The sequence below is a fragment of the Monodelphis domestica genome, chromosome 2 (assembly GCF_027887165.1).
Source record: "Monodelphis domestica isolate mMonDom1 chromosome 2, mMonDom1.pri, whole genome shotgun sequence".
Taxonomy (NCBI): Eukaryota; Metazoa; Chordata; class Mammalia; order Didelphimorphia; family Didelphidae; genus Monodelphis; species Monodelphis domestica.
In genome coordinates, this window is record NC_077228.1 from 406,813,184 (window position 1) to 406,831,002 (window position 17,819).

The following is a 17,819-nucleotide window of genomic DNA, read 5'->3' on the forward strand; positions in this document are numbered from 1 at the left end:
GGTTATTAAAGTAATCTAAATTGAGAAACTGAACTAAGATATTGGTTATAAGTAATGAGAAATGGAATGATGTGTGCAGTATTGGAGAGATAGTATTGGCAAACTTTGGGAACTTGCTTGGCTTTGTAGGATAAGGGGAAAGAAAAATTGAGGATATAATGCTGAAGTTGTAAACCCAGGAAACTGGAAGGATGGAGATGCCCCTGACAGCAGTAACAAAGTTTGGCAACAGGCCAAATTTTAGAGGAAAAATGAGTTTTATTTTGAATAGATTGTATTTAAGTTGTATGTGGAAAATGCAGTATGAAATAGAAAGTTGATTATATATGTGTGTATATATATATATAGTATGTATATATATATATATATATATATATATATATATAACATATCCTTTTGCTTGCTGCCTCAGGACAATCAGAAAAAATTCAATTAAAAATAAAGAAAATTGGTGATGGGGATTTGGAACTTGGGGGTAGAAGAAGTTGGATATATAAATGTATTGAGTTGTTAATTAAGTCCTTTGGAACTAAAAAAAAGTTATCAAGTGAGAAAATATAAAGAGAGAAAGAAGAGCTCAGGACAGAACTATGGAGTATACATATCCACAGTTGAGGGAGAAATAATTTGAATGAGGATGGGAATTAATTTTATTATCCATAGAACTAAAAGCATAATTTGTGCTCAGTATATTCTCCATACATTTAAAGCCAGTTATTTATCATTATGGAACAGTAAAACAAATACCACAAACCAATATAATTCACAGCTGACAAACTTCTGATCCAGCATCAATGTAAAACCCACAGTTTTCCCCAAATTCTGTTGGTTAACCCCCTACATTTTATTAATGGCTTTGTGTCATTCTTAGTTGAGACCGAAGATCTGTGGAATACCCATGTCCTCTTTTTATTAAGGTAACTTGCCCTTTGCACAGAGTAAAGAGGGCACTTTGCCCCTACTCATCTTCAATATACTAAATTTAAGTGATCTCCAATGAGGAAGAAGAAAATATTCTGTGGTATTCTCCAATATGGGATGCTGGTCTCAGAAAATAAAAGATAACTGAAGAATATAGCTAAGCTCTGAGCCATGTTCTAAAATTGACAGGGTTGCAGAGGTCTACATTTATACTTTCCAGAACTTTTAAAAATTAATATTCTGAAATTTTTCCATTAGTTTTTCTGTGGTTGTTTTTTCTTTTTTAATTCAAAGTTATTTTGCTTTCCCAATTACATGTAATAACAATTTTCAGCATATATTTCCAAAATTATAAGATCCATATTGTCTCCCTCTTACCCTTCCCTCCTCCCTCTAGAGATAGTCAGCAACTTGATCTGGGTTGTATATGTATTATAATGCAAAAAAACACTTCCATACTGGCCAATATCATAATAGAATACCCAAATAAAACCCAAACCCCAAAATAAAACCATAAATAAACTAATGCAAAAGATAGTATGCTTTGATCTCCATCAGACTTCAATAGCTTGTTCTCTAGCTGTATATAGCATTCTTTGTCATAAGTCCTTTAGAAGAGAGTAGCCAAGTCTTTCATAGTTGATCATCATACCATATTATACTGTGTACAGGGTCCTAGAAGTTCTGCTTATTTCACTCTCTGTCAGTTCATGTAGGTCTTTCCAGCTTTTTCTGAAATCATTCTGCTTATCATTTTTTATAGCACAGTAGTATTCCATAACCAAAATATGCCACAATTTGTTCAGCCATTTGCCAGTTGATGGACATCCCTCAGTTTCCAATTCTTTACCACCACAAAAAGAGCTTCTATAAATATTTTTATACAAGTTGGTCCATTCCCCATTTTTGTGATCTCTTTGGTATACAGAACCAGTCATGGCATTACAGGATCAAAGGATATGACATTTTATAGCCTTTATCACTTTCCTTTACTGTCATAGTGGCCAATCTGGTCGGTGTAAAAATGCTACCTCAGAGTTGTTTTAATTTGCATTTCTCTAATCAAGAGGAATTTAGAACAATTTTTTTCCCTGTGATTATTGATAGTTTTGATTTCTTCATATGAAAATTGCTTATTCATATCCTTTGACTATTTGTCAATTGGGGAATGATTTGTATTCTTTTTTTTTCTTTAAACACTTACCTTCCATCTTGGAATCAATACTGTTTATTGTCTCCGAGGCAGAAGAGTAGTAAGGGCTAGTCAATGGAGATTAAGTGACTTGCCCAAGGTCACACAGCTGGGAAGTGTCTGAGGCCAGATTTGAACCTAAGACCTCCCATCTCTAGGCCTGGCTCTCAATCCACTGAGCAACCCAGCTGCCCTGAATGATTTGTATTCTTATAAATCTGACTTGCATTTGAGAAATTAGACCTTTATCAGAAAAATTTGTTATAAAACATTTTTCACCAGTTTGTTTCCTTTCTAATCTTAGTTACATTGTTTTTATTTGTAAAGATGTTTTTAATTTAATATAATTAAAATTATTCATTTACATCTTATCTCTCATCTCTTGTTTGGTCATAAATTCTTATATTCTTGACATATCTGTCAGGTAAACTATTCTATGTTCCCCAAATTGAGTTATGGTATCATTCTTTATATCTAAATCATATACCTATTTTGACCTTATCTTGGTATAGGGTGTGAGATATTGGCTATACCTAGTTTCTGCCATACCGTTTTCCAGTTTTCCCAGCAGTTTTTGTTAATGACTTCTGATCCCAAAAGCTAGGGTCTTCTTTCCAGAACTTTTGAGTGAGTCCTTTATTGGGACTCCTAAGGATCCCCTCCCCCTTTTTGCCACATGGAAAAAGATGCTGCAAAAATATTGGACCAGAAAAATGAAGTAGCAAAAAAGACTAAAATCCCTGACAATGTTGGACATCCTATTCACAGTCTTTTTGACTATAACAAGTTCACAACTGATTACAGAAGAAGAAAAGTTGTAAATGTTTTGACATCAAGTAAAGCTGCAGAAGATCAGGAAATCTGCAAATGTATGAATAAGACAAACAATAAGAATTTTTCAGGCATATATTAAATGAAATTAATTAATAAAAGGAAGTACTGGAGCCAGTGGATGATTTGTTAAGACTTAGCAAGAAAGGCAATAGAGTGTGTCCAGATATTTAATTCTCTAATATTCTTTAATAGTTTAGAAATACTATGTAATGTTTAATGTTATGCCATTGAACAAAGAGTATGTTTCAAAAATTATATCAAGCAGAAAATTCATAGCTTTGATATGGATCTTAAGTTAAATTACTTGTTTTGGTATTTACTCTACAACTATGACACAATTTCATTTGGTGAAATTAGGAAAAGTAACCAAGAGGAAAAGGATAGCCTCTTGAATGTTAAATGGCAAGTTTAAGTATATAAAGCCTTAATGGGAAAAGGAGAGAAGACTGAATCATAGATACATGTGACTATTCTCATTTATGACAAAACAACCCACTAATTCTTGATAAAGTTTGAAAAGTGGCTCTACCTCAAAGAAATATAATACATAGAGATGGTTTACTACTTGAAGTTTTTTAGGGGGGAAAATAAATTATTTTAAATATAACTTCAGTAGATATGTTGTGCTGGCCATCTAATGGTTGTGAAAAATTACAGATACTACTATATTCATTAGAAAATAAAAATAACCTGATAAAGCTTAACGTACCTAATTTTCTATAAATAGCTTTAAAAGGTAAATAATAAATGTATGAATAAGTTTTCATTTTTAAAAGACACTCATTTCTTGGCTCTCAGATTGCAGAGTTTATAAATATATTATCAAATACAATGAAAAATTACACATGTTTCTAAGTATTTAGTTCTAAAAATAATTGACACCTAGAAGAGTTCCTTTTGAAAACTTTACCAAAGAAAATCATCTTTAGGGCCCTCTGAAACCAAGGGTAGAAAAATGCATAAACCATTGGATTCAAGGTAGAATTTAAATAACCGAACCAAATCAGTACATCATTCAGAAAGGGTGGGATGGTGTAATCCGTAAAAGGATCAATGACTGTGCAGAAAAAGAATGGGCACCAACAAATGAGGAAAACTCCCATCACAATCCCTAAAGTTTTTGCTGCTTTCTTTTCTTTTCTTCGTGAAAGTTGCTGTTTCTCCTCACATCCATTTTGAATCTTCTGGTTTGCATTTTTTATTGATCTGGCTTGCCCTTTGGCAATAAAATATATTTTTCCATATATACACAACATAATAGATCCAGGAATGTAGAAGGAAGTCATGAAGGCCAAGATGCCAGATATTTTGCTGAAAAAGACAAAGCAACCACCCTTGCAGTGAATGTGCTTATAATACAGCTCTTCCGCTCCTTTTAAGTTTAGCTCCAGAAAGATCATCCCAAAGGCAAAAATGGCAGGGACAGCCCAGCTTATTGCGATCATCACAAGTACAACCAAGACACTGATCTTAGCTTTATATCTCAGTGGGTCACACACAGCAAAGTAGCGGTCAACAGAAATGAAGGACAAGTGGAAAATTGATGCTGAACTTAGCATAATGTCAGTGCTTGTGTGAAGTTTGCAAAAGATCTCTCCAAAATACCAACACTTTTCAACTGATCTCACCATGCTGTAAGGCATTACCAAAAATCCCAACAGAAAGTCAACAATGGCCATGGAATTGATTAGCATATTGGTTGGAGTGTGAAGTTGTTTGAAGTGTGATATAGAGATAATAACCATCAGATTTCCAGCCAGTGTTGTAAGAATCAGGAGTATCATAACACAGTACATGGGAATGCGGATGATATTTGTCCAACTGTTCTTTATACAGGAACCATTTATTGCTTCCTGACAAAATGTCATATTCTCAAGTCCTTTGAACCAGGTTATTTCTACCTTAGTGAATGAGATGTTACTTGAGCAACATTAGTCCCATGTCCATAATCAGAGTAGAATTGTTTCACCTTTCCAATTGAATATACCCATCCAAGAAACCTAAAAGAAGATAAATCTAAATCATGAATGTGTCTCATTGCTAATAGAAGGCATTGTGAAGTTTAATCTATTTTGGAAAGCATTTAACCTCAAAAAAAAAAAAACACAATTGCTAGAAATGGTTTATTGCTGAGTTTAAAGAAAAAATGCTGGAAAATATTTTAAATGTTCCTTTAAAGTAGAAGTTGTATTACCAACTCATATATTATAATCATTTGCTTCATGTTGGCATTTCTGATTTAAAACACATTTTTTCTCTAAAATTTGGATCTTACCACACCTAAAGTTTGAACTTTCAGACTAAAGTAGATGATATGTTCACCCATGTGTAATTAGGGTGTAGCCCTTTTGGACATGCATCAACCCAGAGTCAGAAAGGTGTAAGTGATTAGATGGTAGGTCTTGGAAATAGGAAGAATGGAATTTAAGTCTTGTCTTGCTCCTTTTACATACTAGCCTTGTGATGATGGAGAGCTCACTTAGTTTTTCAGTGCCCCCCCAAGAAATTCTCTAAAATTACAAGTTTAAAATTTATTTTCAATCAACTTTGATGGAAATAATTTCCACACCATTAATCTCAATAAGATAACAAGTTCCCCCAAAAATTAATAATAAAAAATCCTTAAATAAATAAAGAAGATTTTAAAAAATCTTTATTTTTTAGCAACAAATATAGTATGTTCATCAGAAGTTTCTAAGAGTCCAGAAAAAAAGAGGATATAAATCTGGGAGATACTGAAAAAAAATTTGTTTTGAAAAGTGGTTGAAAGTATTATAATACCTAATGTGCCATCAATTGGCCATCATTTTAATCCTTTCCTCACCTAAAGTGATGCTTTCAATTTAGTCTATTAGTAAATTGGTTCCCACGGGGATTATTGTTCCAATTTAATAATGAAAGTTAAATTGAAAATTGGAGTTACTTTGGAGGAATTCACATTGCTGCCAACTTGGCTAGAACATCTATTCCTTATTTCAAGTGATATATTTTGGGAAGGGACAAAGAGCCTTTTGAAAAAGTATTCTATTGAGTAGAGAAGTACAAAGCACATTCTTTCCCTTCAATGTAATGCATTTCTGATCTCATTGTATAGGTACTCCCCTTAACAGTACAAGCTGTAACCTTTCTATGTGCTTTCATTATATGAGTGTCTAGTACATGTTTGAAAATTCTTTACATGGGGTCTATCCAACATGCTGGAGACCTTTCTTCTGGATCTCTTAGCACTATATTGATACCAAAAAAAAAAAAATGACTTCAATGGCCAGATTATTGGCCAGTCCCCTGCTCTTTCCAGTCATACATCTCTCAGGACACCTTTGGGGCACTCTCCATGATTTAGTGCAATCCTGCTTATTTACACCTACCAGGCACTGGAAAAGGTAGATAATATTCAGTTAAGTAGAAAGGAGGAGGCAAGATGAATTAGCTACAGAAAGTTGGCAACACACTTTGTGTATTAAGAACAATGGCAGAGGGAGATCCTAAACTCAAATCTGGCCTCAGACACTTCCTAGCTGTGTGACCCTGGGCAAGTCACTTAACCCCCATTGCTTAACGCTTACCACTCTTCTGCCTTGGAGCCAATAAATGGTATTGATACTAAGATGGAAGATTAGGGTTTTTTAAAAATATTATTCTGACTAGAATATAGGTTTAATGTAGGAAAGTAGCACAAAAGATCAGAGTTAGAAATACAATTTATTTATTTGAATATGAGACAGGATACTATTAATCAGAATTTCCCAGACTTAGCAGTTTGCAAGTTAGGCAAGAAGAAATCTGGGTGTGGATTGAAAGGGGAAGGGAAGGAAATGTCTGGCAGAAGATTCTAGTGGAGTCAAGAGAATTCTAAACAAGTGAGGAAATGGGAAGGAGGGGATAACTAAGAGAAGCATGATGGCTCATAGCATGGAAATAAGAAAGAACATGGAAAGTAAAATTTTGGTTTTTTTTAAAGATTCAAAATATAGTTCAGGTTTAGTTCCAAATCTCTTTCCCAACACTGAAAGAGCTTTCTAGAAAGGCCAATGAAGGCAAGGAGAAAGGTGAGGAGGCAAAGGTCCCTGAGAGGTGAAAACAGACTTCCTGGGATACTTTCAGCATGATGCCATAGCTCTGAGCAGAAGCAATATTAATGAGTCAGTAAGTAAACTTTCTGCTATCAAAATGGGAACCACGATATCAAGTATGATTACATTTATTTCTTTACATGTGTTATAGAAGAGATAAATAAGAGCAAAAAAATAAAGAAGAAGCAAACATGATGACTAAAAAATTAGAATATTGTTATAATTATAATTATTCTGTTGTGGTTTTTCATAATGTTAATATTCAATAATATAAATACCCTAAAGGGAAATCAGAATATCATAATATATATTGAAACAGTACATTTTAAAGTAATCATATTTCCTAAACCAAAAATCAGAATATATGATAGTTAGGAATATTCTTTTTAAAAAGGGTGATGAGAGAACATTCCTTTTATAAAGCTACTTTAAAAGTAGATGTTCTTCAATTTGGGATTCTCCTACAGAATAAGGAGTAGATATTTGCATTAGTATACTAGATACAAAAGATTGAATGTTCTTTTTAAGTAACATATAGAATATGTATTTACAACCAACAAAATATTTTTAAATGTGGAAAATATGCTATTATTTATACATAATAAAACATATACATTTGGGTGAAAAGACAAAAAGGAAATGTTTTAAAACCAAATAATACCTTCTAAAATTAAGGTAAAAGGTATATTTTTTTAAAGTTTAACAAAAACTAGTAACTAAATATACTAGTAAAATTTTTAGGAATTTAGTTGTGTCTTTAAGAGTTCAATATTCTCACATTAATCTGACTACAACATCACTGAGCAATTTATTTTGAATCTGATTACTATAAAATCTGGACAATTCTTGAATTGCTATTCTTTCCTTGCTTAATAAAGTTTAGTAGAAAAAGTACAATATTTTATTTTCCCTCTCCCCCAAGAATCTTACATATTTTAATAAGCAAACATTCACAAAAGAGTAAATAGCCTTAAAAGATGCACTTGTAAAGCAATCTATTTTTTAAAAACATAAGCATTCCTTTAATTCATAGGTAAAAGAAACTGGTCTATTAAATTGTTCTAATTATAGAACTTCATAGCTCCAGACTAGCTACATTGAATTAAAACTAAATTTTAACATTTTGATCATTACTAAACTATTGCTGTTTCATTTGATTATACATAAAACATAATCCCTTCTCCCTTTAAATTACTCCTCTGAGCTATCAGATTGGAGCCCTTTGGTTCTATTTTCTTGGTGGTGACTGTCCACAAACGTACCTTCTCAGGAGTAGGTGGAACACAGTCAGAGAGGCCAGAAAATAACAAGAGTTTATGAGTGATGAATTTATATGAATCCACAGATCCGACTGCTGCTGATTTGAGCTTGTTGCTACTTAACAGTGGGCTGGATGTCAGGATGACGTAAATATTAAACACTGGAAAAAAGATAAGCTGATAATAAATCTTTCTGAAGAAAGGCTCACAGAACTGAAAACAATAAATGTTTCATTCAAAAATAGAATCAGGAAAATAGAAATGAGCAAACTAAATAGAAAGACACAAGAATATTGCAATTTACTTTTAAAATATCTTTAAATATGTGGTGCCAATTATTGGGGGCATGACCATTAACAATTGATAGTTCAAATACATATCCCATTGATAAAAGTCTTTTTATTTTCATTTAAGTATGAATTATCCCAATATGACAAAGAATGCTATCTACCTTCAAAGAAAGAACTGTTGGATTCAGAATATAGATCAAAGCATATGATTTTTCACTTTAGTTTTTTTGTTTTTATTTAGGGGTTCTGGATTTGTATGATTATTCTTTTACAAAAATGAACAATATGGAAATGTTTTTGTATGACAATACATGTATAATGCAGATCAAATTGCTTGCTATTTCCTGGAGAGGGGAAGGAAGTGAGGAAGGAAGACAATTTGGATCATGAGCTTTGGAAAACATGTGGAAATTTATTACAATTAATTGGTAAAATAAAATCTCTATGAAATAATAAAGGATCCCAATTTGTAAATGTCTAGTACTTTAAAGTAATTCATATTCAAAACAAATGACTTCTACCACTAAAATAAAAGAACCAAATGCCCAAATTGTTGAGTAGTAAAAGGCAAATATTCTAATGTGTACAAAAGAAGGAATAAATCAAAATTTTTTCTCTTGCATTAATTATGTCTTCTATTTGGTATATAACATATAATTGTGAATGTTAGAAATGGACAAAAAAATGTGTGTAGGCAATTAACCTGTTTGCCCAGAAAAGGTCAAGTTTGCCCACATGCTGGACCAGGTAGAGTTTCTGAGATTTTCCTGACAAGTCAAAATAGGCTGCTTTAGGACAGCAGAATCTGGTAGTTGTTTATTCAAATATATCTGCTAGGGTATAAGCAACAATTGCTTCACATTTTATGGCAAATGGTTTTCATAAGGTTTGTTTAGATGGTTAGGAAAGTCTGAGAATGAAGGGATCAGTACAAGCAAGGGGTGGGATAAATAAGGCTCCTGAAAGAACCAAGATAGCTGAAGAGGTGATGCGAGTCAAGGGGCAGTAAACATACTAGTTTGGGATCAAGGAAGAGAATCCCAGCTTAAAGTCTTTTGGTCAATCCCACTCCTTGATATATGGCACTAAATTTTTCATTCAACCTAGCAATACTCAGAGTTGGATAAGGTTATGTCTTTGGAGCAAATAAAAAGCTCCATGGAGTCCAGGAAAACAAACACCTCCTTACTTCCACAACCCACCCTCACCTCAGTCTTTGGGGCCTTTGCTGTCCATTTCCCCACTCATCTCACCCAGGAAGGAACTTGAAGAGCTTTTATCTGACAAGCTGAAGTCCCTAATACCATATTGGATAGTCTTCTTCAATGAGATAACTTGATAATATAGGCAGTTGTGGTTTTAAATGGTAATTAATGAAGGTGATAATATCAAAACTTTAAGCCTTCAAATAATCTATGGCCTTAACAATGTGGACCTTCCAGTGTGTTCCATCCCTACCTTCTCATTTTTGTTTGTTTGTTTTGGTAAAGATATTTTATTTTGCCAATTACATGTAATAACAATTTTCCACATAAGTTTTCTTAAGTTAAAAGATCCAAATTCCCTCCCTACCTCCATTCTCTCCCACTTCTTGGAGATGGTAACAATTTGATTTGGGTTATGTATGTATTTTCATGTAAAACCTATTTCCATATTGTTCATTTTTATAAGAGAATAATCATGTAAAACCAAACCCCAAAATTAAAAACTCAAATAAAACTAAAGTGAAAAATAGTATGTTTTGATCTGCATTCCTACTCCAAAAGCACTTTCTCTGGAGGTGGACAGAATTCTTTGTTATGAGTCCTTCAGAATTGTCCTGGATCATTGTATTGCTTAGAGTAACTAAGTTTTTCACAGTTGATCATTCTTCAATATTGCTGTTACTGTGTATCATACTCTTCTGGTTCTGCTTATTTTCTCTGCATCTGTTCATGTAGATTTTTCCAGTTCTTTCTGAAATCATCCTATTAATCATTCCTTACAGCACATTAGTATTCCATCACCATCATATACCACAATTTCCTCAGCCATTCCTGAATTGATTGACATCCCCTCAATTTCCAGTTCTTTGCCACCACAAAAAAAGAGATACTATAAATATTTTTGTACAAGTAGGTCCTTTCTCCTCTTTTTTAATCTCTTTGTAATACAGACTCCATCAAAGGATATGCACTGTTTATAGTCCTTTGGGCATAGTTCCAAGTTGCCCTCCAGAATGGTTGGATCAGCTCACAACTCCTCCAATAAATGCATTGGTGTCTCAATTTTGCCACATTCACTCCAACATTTACCACTTTCATTTACTGTCATATTGACCAATTTGATAGGAATGAGGTGGTACTTCATAGTTGTTCTAATTTGCATTTCTTTAATTAAAAATCATTTGGAACATTTTATTTCATATGATGGTTGATAGCTTTGATTGCTTCATTTGAAAATGCTTGTTCATATCCTTTGACCATTTGTCATTTTAGGAATGACTTGTATTCTTATAAAATTTAGTTTAGTTCTTTATATATTTGAGAAACCAGACATTATTATCTTAGGAAGGGAAGAGGAAAACAAGGAAAAGAGACAATTTGGATATTATAATTTTGGAAAATATATGTAAAATACTGTTGTTATATGCAATTGGGGAAAATTTAAAAATTAAATTTAAAAAAAGAAAAGAAAGAGAATTTCTTAAGTAGCATTGCTTTTTGGATAATAATGATGACGAAACCTGCCATTTATATAGTTTTTTGAAGTTTGCAAAGCACTTTACATTTGTTATATCATTTGATTCCCATAACTCTAAGTAGTAGGTGCTATCATTATGTCTATTTTACAGCTGAAAAAATTGACAATGACTTGTCCAGGGTGTCACATGTAAGTAAATCTATGAGGACACCTTTGAACTGAGGTCTTTCAGGCTCCAGGCCTAGTGCTCTGTTCTCTATGTCATACTTAATATTCATATTATTATCTAAAGTGTTTGTAAGTGCTGAGGTACCACCTAACATGTATCAGATTGGCTAATATGGTACTAAGGAACGTGGTAAATGTTGTAGGGAATGTGGCAAAATTGGGATGGTAATGCATTGTTGGTGGAGTTGTGAATGGATCCAACCACTCTAGAAGACAATTTGGAACTCTACTTAAAGGGATATAAAACTCGGCATACCTTTTGATCTGGTAATGCCACTACTGGGTTTGTATCCCACAGAGATCATTTTAAAAGGGGAAAGAACCTACCTGTACAAACATATTTATAGCAGCTTTTTTTTTTTTGTAGTGGCAAAAAATTGGAAATTGAGGGTATGTCCACATCAGTTGGGGAATGCCTGAACAAATTGTGGTAATGAAATACTACTGTGCTATAAGAAATAATAAACAAGATGATTTCAGAAAAAAAAAAGCTGGAAGACCTGCAGGAACTGATGCAGAGCAAAATAAATAGATCTAGGAAAACATTGTACACAATAACAGCAATATTAGATGATGATTATCTGTGAAAACTTGGCTACTCTCAGCAATGTAATGATTTGGGACAATCCTGAAAGACATATGAGGGGGATTGCTAGCCACCTCCAGAAAAAGAACTTTTGGAGTCACATTTCAAATTAGTGTATTTACAGTTTTATTTGGGGGTTTTGGTTATCTATGAGTTTGCTTTTATATCAATGACCAATATGAAAGTGTGTTTAAGATTTCGCAGACTATGCTTTGAAAGGAGGATATAATGAGTCAAAGAGGGAAAAAACAACCTTTTAAGATAAGCCTTCCAGCTTATGAGAAAGAATGCTATCCATAGCTAGAGAAAGAACTGTTAGAGTAGAATGTTAAAATATATGTGGAGGGGTAAAAAGGAGCACCCTGGAGTGAGGGGTTTGAAGTTGTTGTAAGAGAGTCAATAAACAAAACCCCTCCAGGGAACTTCCCTCCCTGACTGAGCAGAGGGCTGGTAGTTGCTCCCTCTCCCAGATAGTTTCCCAATAGAGGGAAGAAATAATAAAAGGGTTAACAGGGGGTTCCCCTAGAAAATATTATATGGCCCTAGTCCTGGTGTATCAACTAGTTGACTTATAGGGAAATTAGGATTTGACTGTCAGGACTTTGCTTATGCCTGACTTTTCCTCAATGTCCCCCCTACTCAACTCCAGCTAGGGTGAGAACTGGCACCTCAAGATTTGACAAACACTTGGAGTTATAGAGAGATTCTCACCCTTACGTAAACCCCTCAACCTGAAAGCCTTTTCCCTCCTTAAGGGAAAGACAAGACATCTGACTATGTCTTGTCTCAAGAAAAGTGGTTTAGTAATGGACTTCTCCATTAGAGGCAATGCAGTGACCCTGAACAACTTGGAGGGATCTATGAGAAAACCACTATCCACATCCAGAGGAAACCCTGTGGGAGTAAAAACACTGAAGAAAAACAACTGCTTGATCACATGGGTCAAGGGGATATGGCTGGGCATGTAGACTCTAAATGAATATCCTAATGCAAACACCAACAACGTGGAAATAGGTTCGGATCAAGGACACAGGTAATACCCAATGAAATTGCTCATTGGCTGCAAGAAGAGTGGGTGGAGGGGAAGGAGGGAAATAATGTGATTATTATAACCAAGGAATAATGTTATAAATTGACTAAATAAACTAATTCAAATGAAAGAAAAAAAGAAAAGTGGTTAAATGAACAGGATAGAGGTGGAGGATGGAGAGTGGGAGCAAGTAGCCTTAATCTAAATGTAATTGTAGTATGGAGCCTCTTTAGCCTGGCCAAAGGCTATGGTTCCACTCCAAATGTTCTTGATTCTGCTCTTCTTTCTATATGCTAACCTACTCTAAATGAATGGTTGCCAAGTCTTTCTTCCGCTGTTACAGAGAGTAAATTGTGCTTCAGGCTGCCTCAGCAGGCTTTCAGAACCCAGACCCTCAGGCCACTGTAAAATGTTCAGCCAGCCTCATTAGTTGGTTCCAGGAGAAACAGGTAACAATCCCAGCTCTTCGAGGTTCAAGGGAAAGGTTGGGAAAATCTTCAGGTATTCAAGGATTCAAATCCTGGGGCAGGGAATCAGCTTCTGGGTTCAGGAAAGGAACTTCCCCCCTTCAGTTGTATCCCAGAGTTCCTTGCTATTCCTTCCAACTGCCACTCTTGTCTGTCAAGTTTCCCTCCATAACATTCCAAAAGCTCCTCTCTGTGCAAGGCTTACCTTACATATATAGTTTGGGGTTTTGGTTTTTAAAGATTTACTCTGTTACAAAAATGAATAATATGGAAATGGCTTGTGAGTGATAATATATGTATAACCCAGTGGAATTTCTGGTGGACTCTGGGAGGGTAGAGGGAAGGAAGAGAACATGAGTCATGTAACCATGGAAAACATTTATTTTTTAAAAAAGATAATCCTTGGCTTGAATCTAGAGTCTTGAGTAAGGAGGCAGTCTTAGACTACTAGATATAGTTGTTAAGATTATGTTTAGTTATTTAATAAAGTGCTCTTTTTTTAAACTTGATATTCTTTCCAATTATATGTGAGAGGAGTTTTAAACATTTGGTTTTTAAAAAAAATTTGAATCCTGAATTCTCTCCCTCTCTGACCTCACAGAGAGAAGCAATTTGACATAGATTTTGCAAATGAAGTCATGTAAAACATTTTCCCCATATTATTCCTTTTGTGAAAAAAAACTCAAACAAAAAGAAAATAAAGTGAAATATAGTCTGTATTGGTCTAGATTCAGACTTCATTGGTTCTTTCTCTGGAAACAGCATTTTCCCTTATGAATCCATGAGGATTGTCTCTGATCATTGGATTGCAGAGAATAGCTAAGTTATTCAGAGTTGTTCTTCAAATGGTATTGATGTTACTGGGTATAACAATCCCCAGGTTCTGCTTACTTTGCTCTGTATCAGTGACATGTAAGCCTTCCCAGGTTTTTCTGAAATCTTTGGGCTTATTATTTCTTACAGCACAATAACATTCTATTATAATCACACACTACAACTTACTCAGCCATTCCCCAACTTATAGGCAACCCCCTCACTTTTCAATTCTTTACCACCACAAAAAGAGCTGCTTTAAATATTTTTGTACATATAGGCCTTTTTTCCTTTTTGTTTTTCTCTCTCTAGGATTGAGATTTAGTAATGGTACTACTAAGTCAAAAGGTTTATACTGTTTTATAGCTGGTGGGCTAGTGCTCCTCCTCGCCCTGGGACTGCTACTGGAACTGCGACCTGGATCTATGTGGGGCCAATGCAACAGAGTCCTGTACCCAAATCAAGCAAAAAATAGTCTTCTTACCAGTTGTCTGGGCCCCTTTCCATCAGTCTGTGGCTGAGATCCCCAAGTCCTGTGCTGGCTTGCAGAGATGGGTCTTGCCTTGGGGCACTGGTCTGCATTCCTCTCCCACCCTAGGTTATCAGTCCCACCCTGACAACTTTCTAAGTTATCTTGGACTGAAAAATGATTTCATCCTGTTCTTTTTTGGGTTCTGGGACTCCAGAATTCTTTTTGAGGTGGTATATCAAGGCTGTTTGGAGGGTAATTCGGTAGAGACTGAGAGGGTCTGTATACTTTATTGATTCTGCCCCTGTCCTATAGTGTTCTTTTTTTTTTTTTTAAACCTTTACCTTCCATCTTGGAGTCAATACTGTGTATTGTCTCCAAGGCAGAAGAGTGGTAAGGGCTAGGCAATGGGGGTCAAGTGACTTGCCCAGGGTCACACAGGTGGGACGTGTCTGAGGTCAGATTTGAACCTAGGACCTCCCATCTCTAGGCCTGGCTCTCAATCCACTGAGCTACCCAGCTGCCCCCTAGTGTTCTGTTTTTATATATAATGGCAATTGTCTCAGCTTACACATATCTTCCATTTAATGCTTTGCTAAAGGAACTGCATATTTGGGGCAGGTTGATCAGTGAATAAAGATTCTTTGTAATTCTTGCATGTTATTTGATGACTTCTAGGTGTTTTAAAATTTGGAAAGTAACATGGCACTTTGGATGCCTTCCTAATTTTATATCTCCAGGATTATTGCCATACACTATTTCTTATGCACAAAGTCATCATTGGTACAATGACAGCAATGTCACAAAAAGTTGGAAAGACAAGATGGAAACACAAAGAGATGAACTTAATGTTCTTGGGTAGAAAGCATTAGAGGAACATTTTGGGGAAACCCAGTCTATGAACCACAAAAAGAAAAGACAGCAGGACTCAAAGAAATATCCTTGAAAATCATTTTGAACGTTGTAAAGTGAACCTTAAAGAGGGACCCAAAAACTACAGGTTAAAGGGTTGGTGCTGATTTCTTCAATGAGAACCCTCAAACTAGAGTATCCAATGATGAAAGTCCTATAGAGAATCTCTCCAGGGATCCCCCTTAAATACAAGATTCCAGATTTATTCTATATAAGACTCCAACATATAGAGAAGCTCTGACCTTACTCTCCCAATCCATTCAGTGCCTATTGTGGGTTTAACACTATGCTAGGCTATAAGGAGATTTTAAATGTTAGGTAAGACACGGTCTCTATTCATTTAAGCTCATGGAGTTCAGTATAATAATATGAATTCAACTCAAATTAACCCAAATAAAACCTTGATATTTCTTAGTAAGATTTATTCTCCCAACACATACATGCACTAGTAGTTATGGTTTTTGGAGCTATGCCAAATACATCTCCCCTTCAGAGTTCTAGGATACTCCTGAGGTATTGGGGTATCTTTCTCTTATGCTTTACTGATTAGAGTTCTCATTCCCATGTACTGCCCAACTATTTACTTACAGTGAATAGCATTCCTAGTTCCATTTTACCAATTAATACCATTTAGCTTCTACAAAGGGATATTTCTTACAAAAGTATAGCAGAAAGAGAAGCATAGACATTCCCCTCCCCAACACCCAGGGGCCCACTCTGTCTTAATTAACCTTAGTCCCTGGGAAGTTTGGACTCAAACTTAAGTAGATGACACTTTGAATTCATATATATTCCCTTGGGGAGCACCTTTTGAAGGCACCCCATTTCTGGCTCCATGGGGAATCAATAATCTATCTTTTTACGACATCAGCGGCAGAGAAACCACTTAACAAAATGTCTATATCTGCTCCAAAATGAGGAGCAGAGTTCTGTTATTACACATCATGATACCTTTCCATAAGAAGCTTCTTCTTCATAGAAATTTCATTAATCATGCTTTATAGGGGGCAGCTGGGTGGCTCAGAGGATTGAGAGTCAGGCCTAGAGACAGGAGGTTCTGGGTTCAAATTTGACCTCAGCCACTTCCCAGCTGTGTGACCCTGGGCAAGTCACTTGACCCCCATTGCCTAGCCCTTACCACTCTTCTGCCTTGAAACCAATACACAATATTGACTCCAAGACGGAAGGTAAGGGTTTAAAAAAAATCATGCTTTACATGATCACTTTCAATTATAATATTTTCCTTTGGGTATGAGAAATAAATATTCTAATTATTTTTAAAACAAAATTTAACATCAAAGGTTTTTTTTTTTTTAAGTTCTGTAGAGATGCAGCATGGGGACATAGATAGCTGGACTTGCAGTCAGAAAGACTTGTGCACCTCCTCAATGGACACAGTAGTCATGTGGCCCTGGCCAATTCCCTTTAACTCTCTGAACCTCAGATTCCTCATCTGGAAAATGAAGGCACTGTATTTCATAAGGTCCCTTTCAGTGCTAATTCTTTGATTCTGGCATTTTGGTAGGCTAGTCTATATTTCTTCCTGTATAAATAAAAGCTTTATTTGAAAGTTAAAGTTTTTGTTCACTTTATATACTATTTCTTCTGTTTAGCAGTCGCCTTTGAAAATCTCTGGTCAATTAAAAACAAAGTTCTAAATTTAAAATGTAGGAAACCACAAAAGGTTTAAAACTGTAATTTTAATTTTTCATGAATTACTTTCACAATAGTCAACTAAAAACTCTAAATATCCCTTGGCTTTAATTATTTTACTTTATAATTCCATTAACATCACCATTGTTGTCTTGTTAGATACCTACTACTTATATTTTATGCAAAGTTTTTTCACCAGTCTTATAGAAAAAAAACTTAAAGACTGACAACAGCAAGTACACCTTGACCCGTAAGTGCTCTAGCTGACACTTTCCATTGTAATGATTAAAGCATTGGTACTGACTTTCACATCCTAATGACATATGTGAAAATTGCTTCTTTTTCTTTCTTTGCCCAAAGTCAAGTATATGAATTCCTACTTGCATAAATCTACCATCATTTAAATAAAC

At 34.9% G+C, this 17,819-nt stretch overlaps 1 protein-coding gene across 1 annotated transcript; it reads right to left on the reverse strand.

The window, feature by feature from the left end:
- Positions 1 to 385: 385 nt before the first annotated feature.
- On the reverse strand, positions 386 to 8,546 carry LOC100031266 (trace amine-associated receptor 1). The gene is made up of 2 exons (XM_007484578.3): positions 8,283 to 8,546; positions 386 to 4,947 (listed from the first exon to the last, which is right to left on the reverse strand). The coding sequence occupies exon 2, from the start codon at positions 4,813 to 4,815 to the stop codon at positions 3,799 to 3,801; it is 1,017 nt and encodes a 338-aa protein (XP_007484640.2). The 5' UTR covers positions 4,816 to 4,947; positions 8,283 to 8,546; the 3' UTR covers positions 386 to 3,798.
- Between the last annotated feature and the right edge of the window lie 9,273 nt (positions 8,547 to 17,819).

Bases quoted from the DNA above. Each gene is read 5' to 3' on its own strand.
- LOC100031266 (XM_007484578.3), bottom strand. From the start codon at position 4,815: ATGACATTTTGTCAGGAAGCAATAAATGGTTCCTGTATAAAGAACAGT.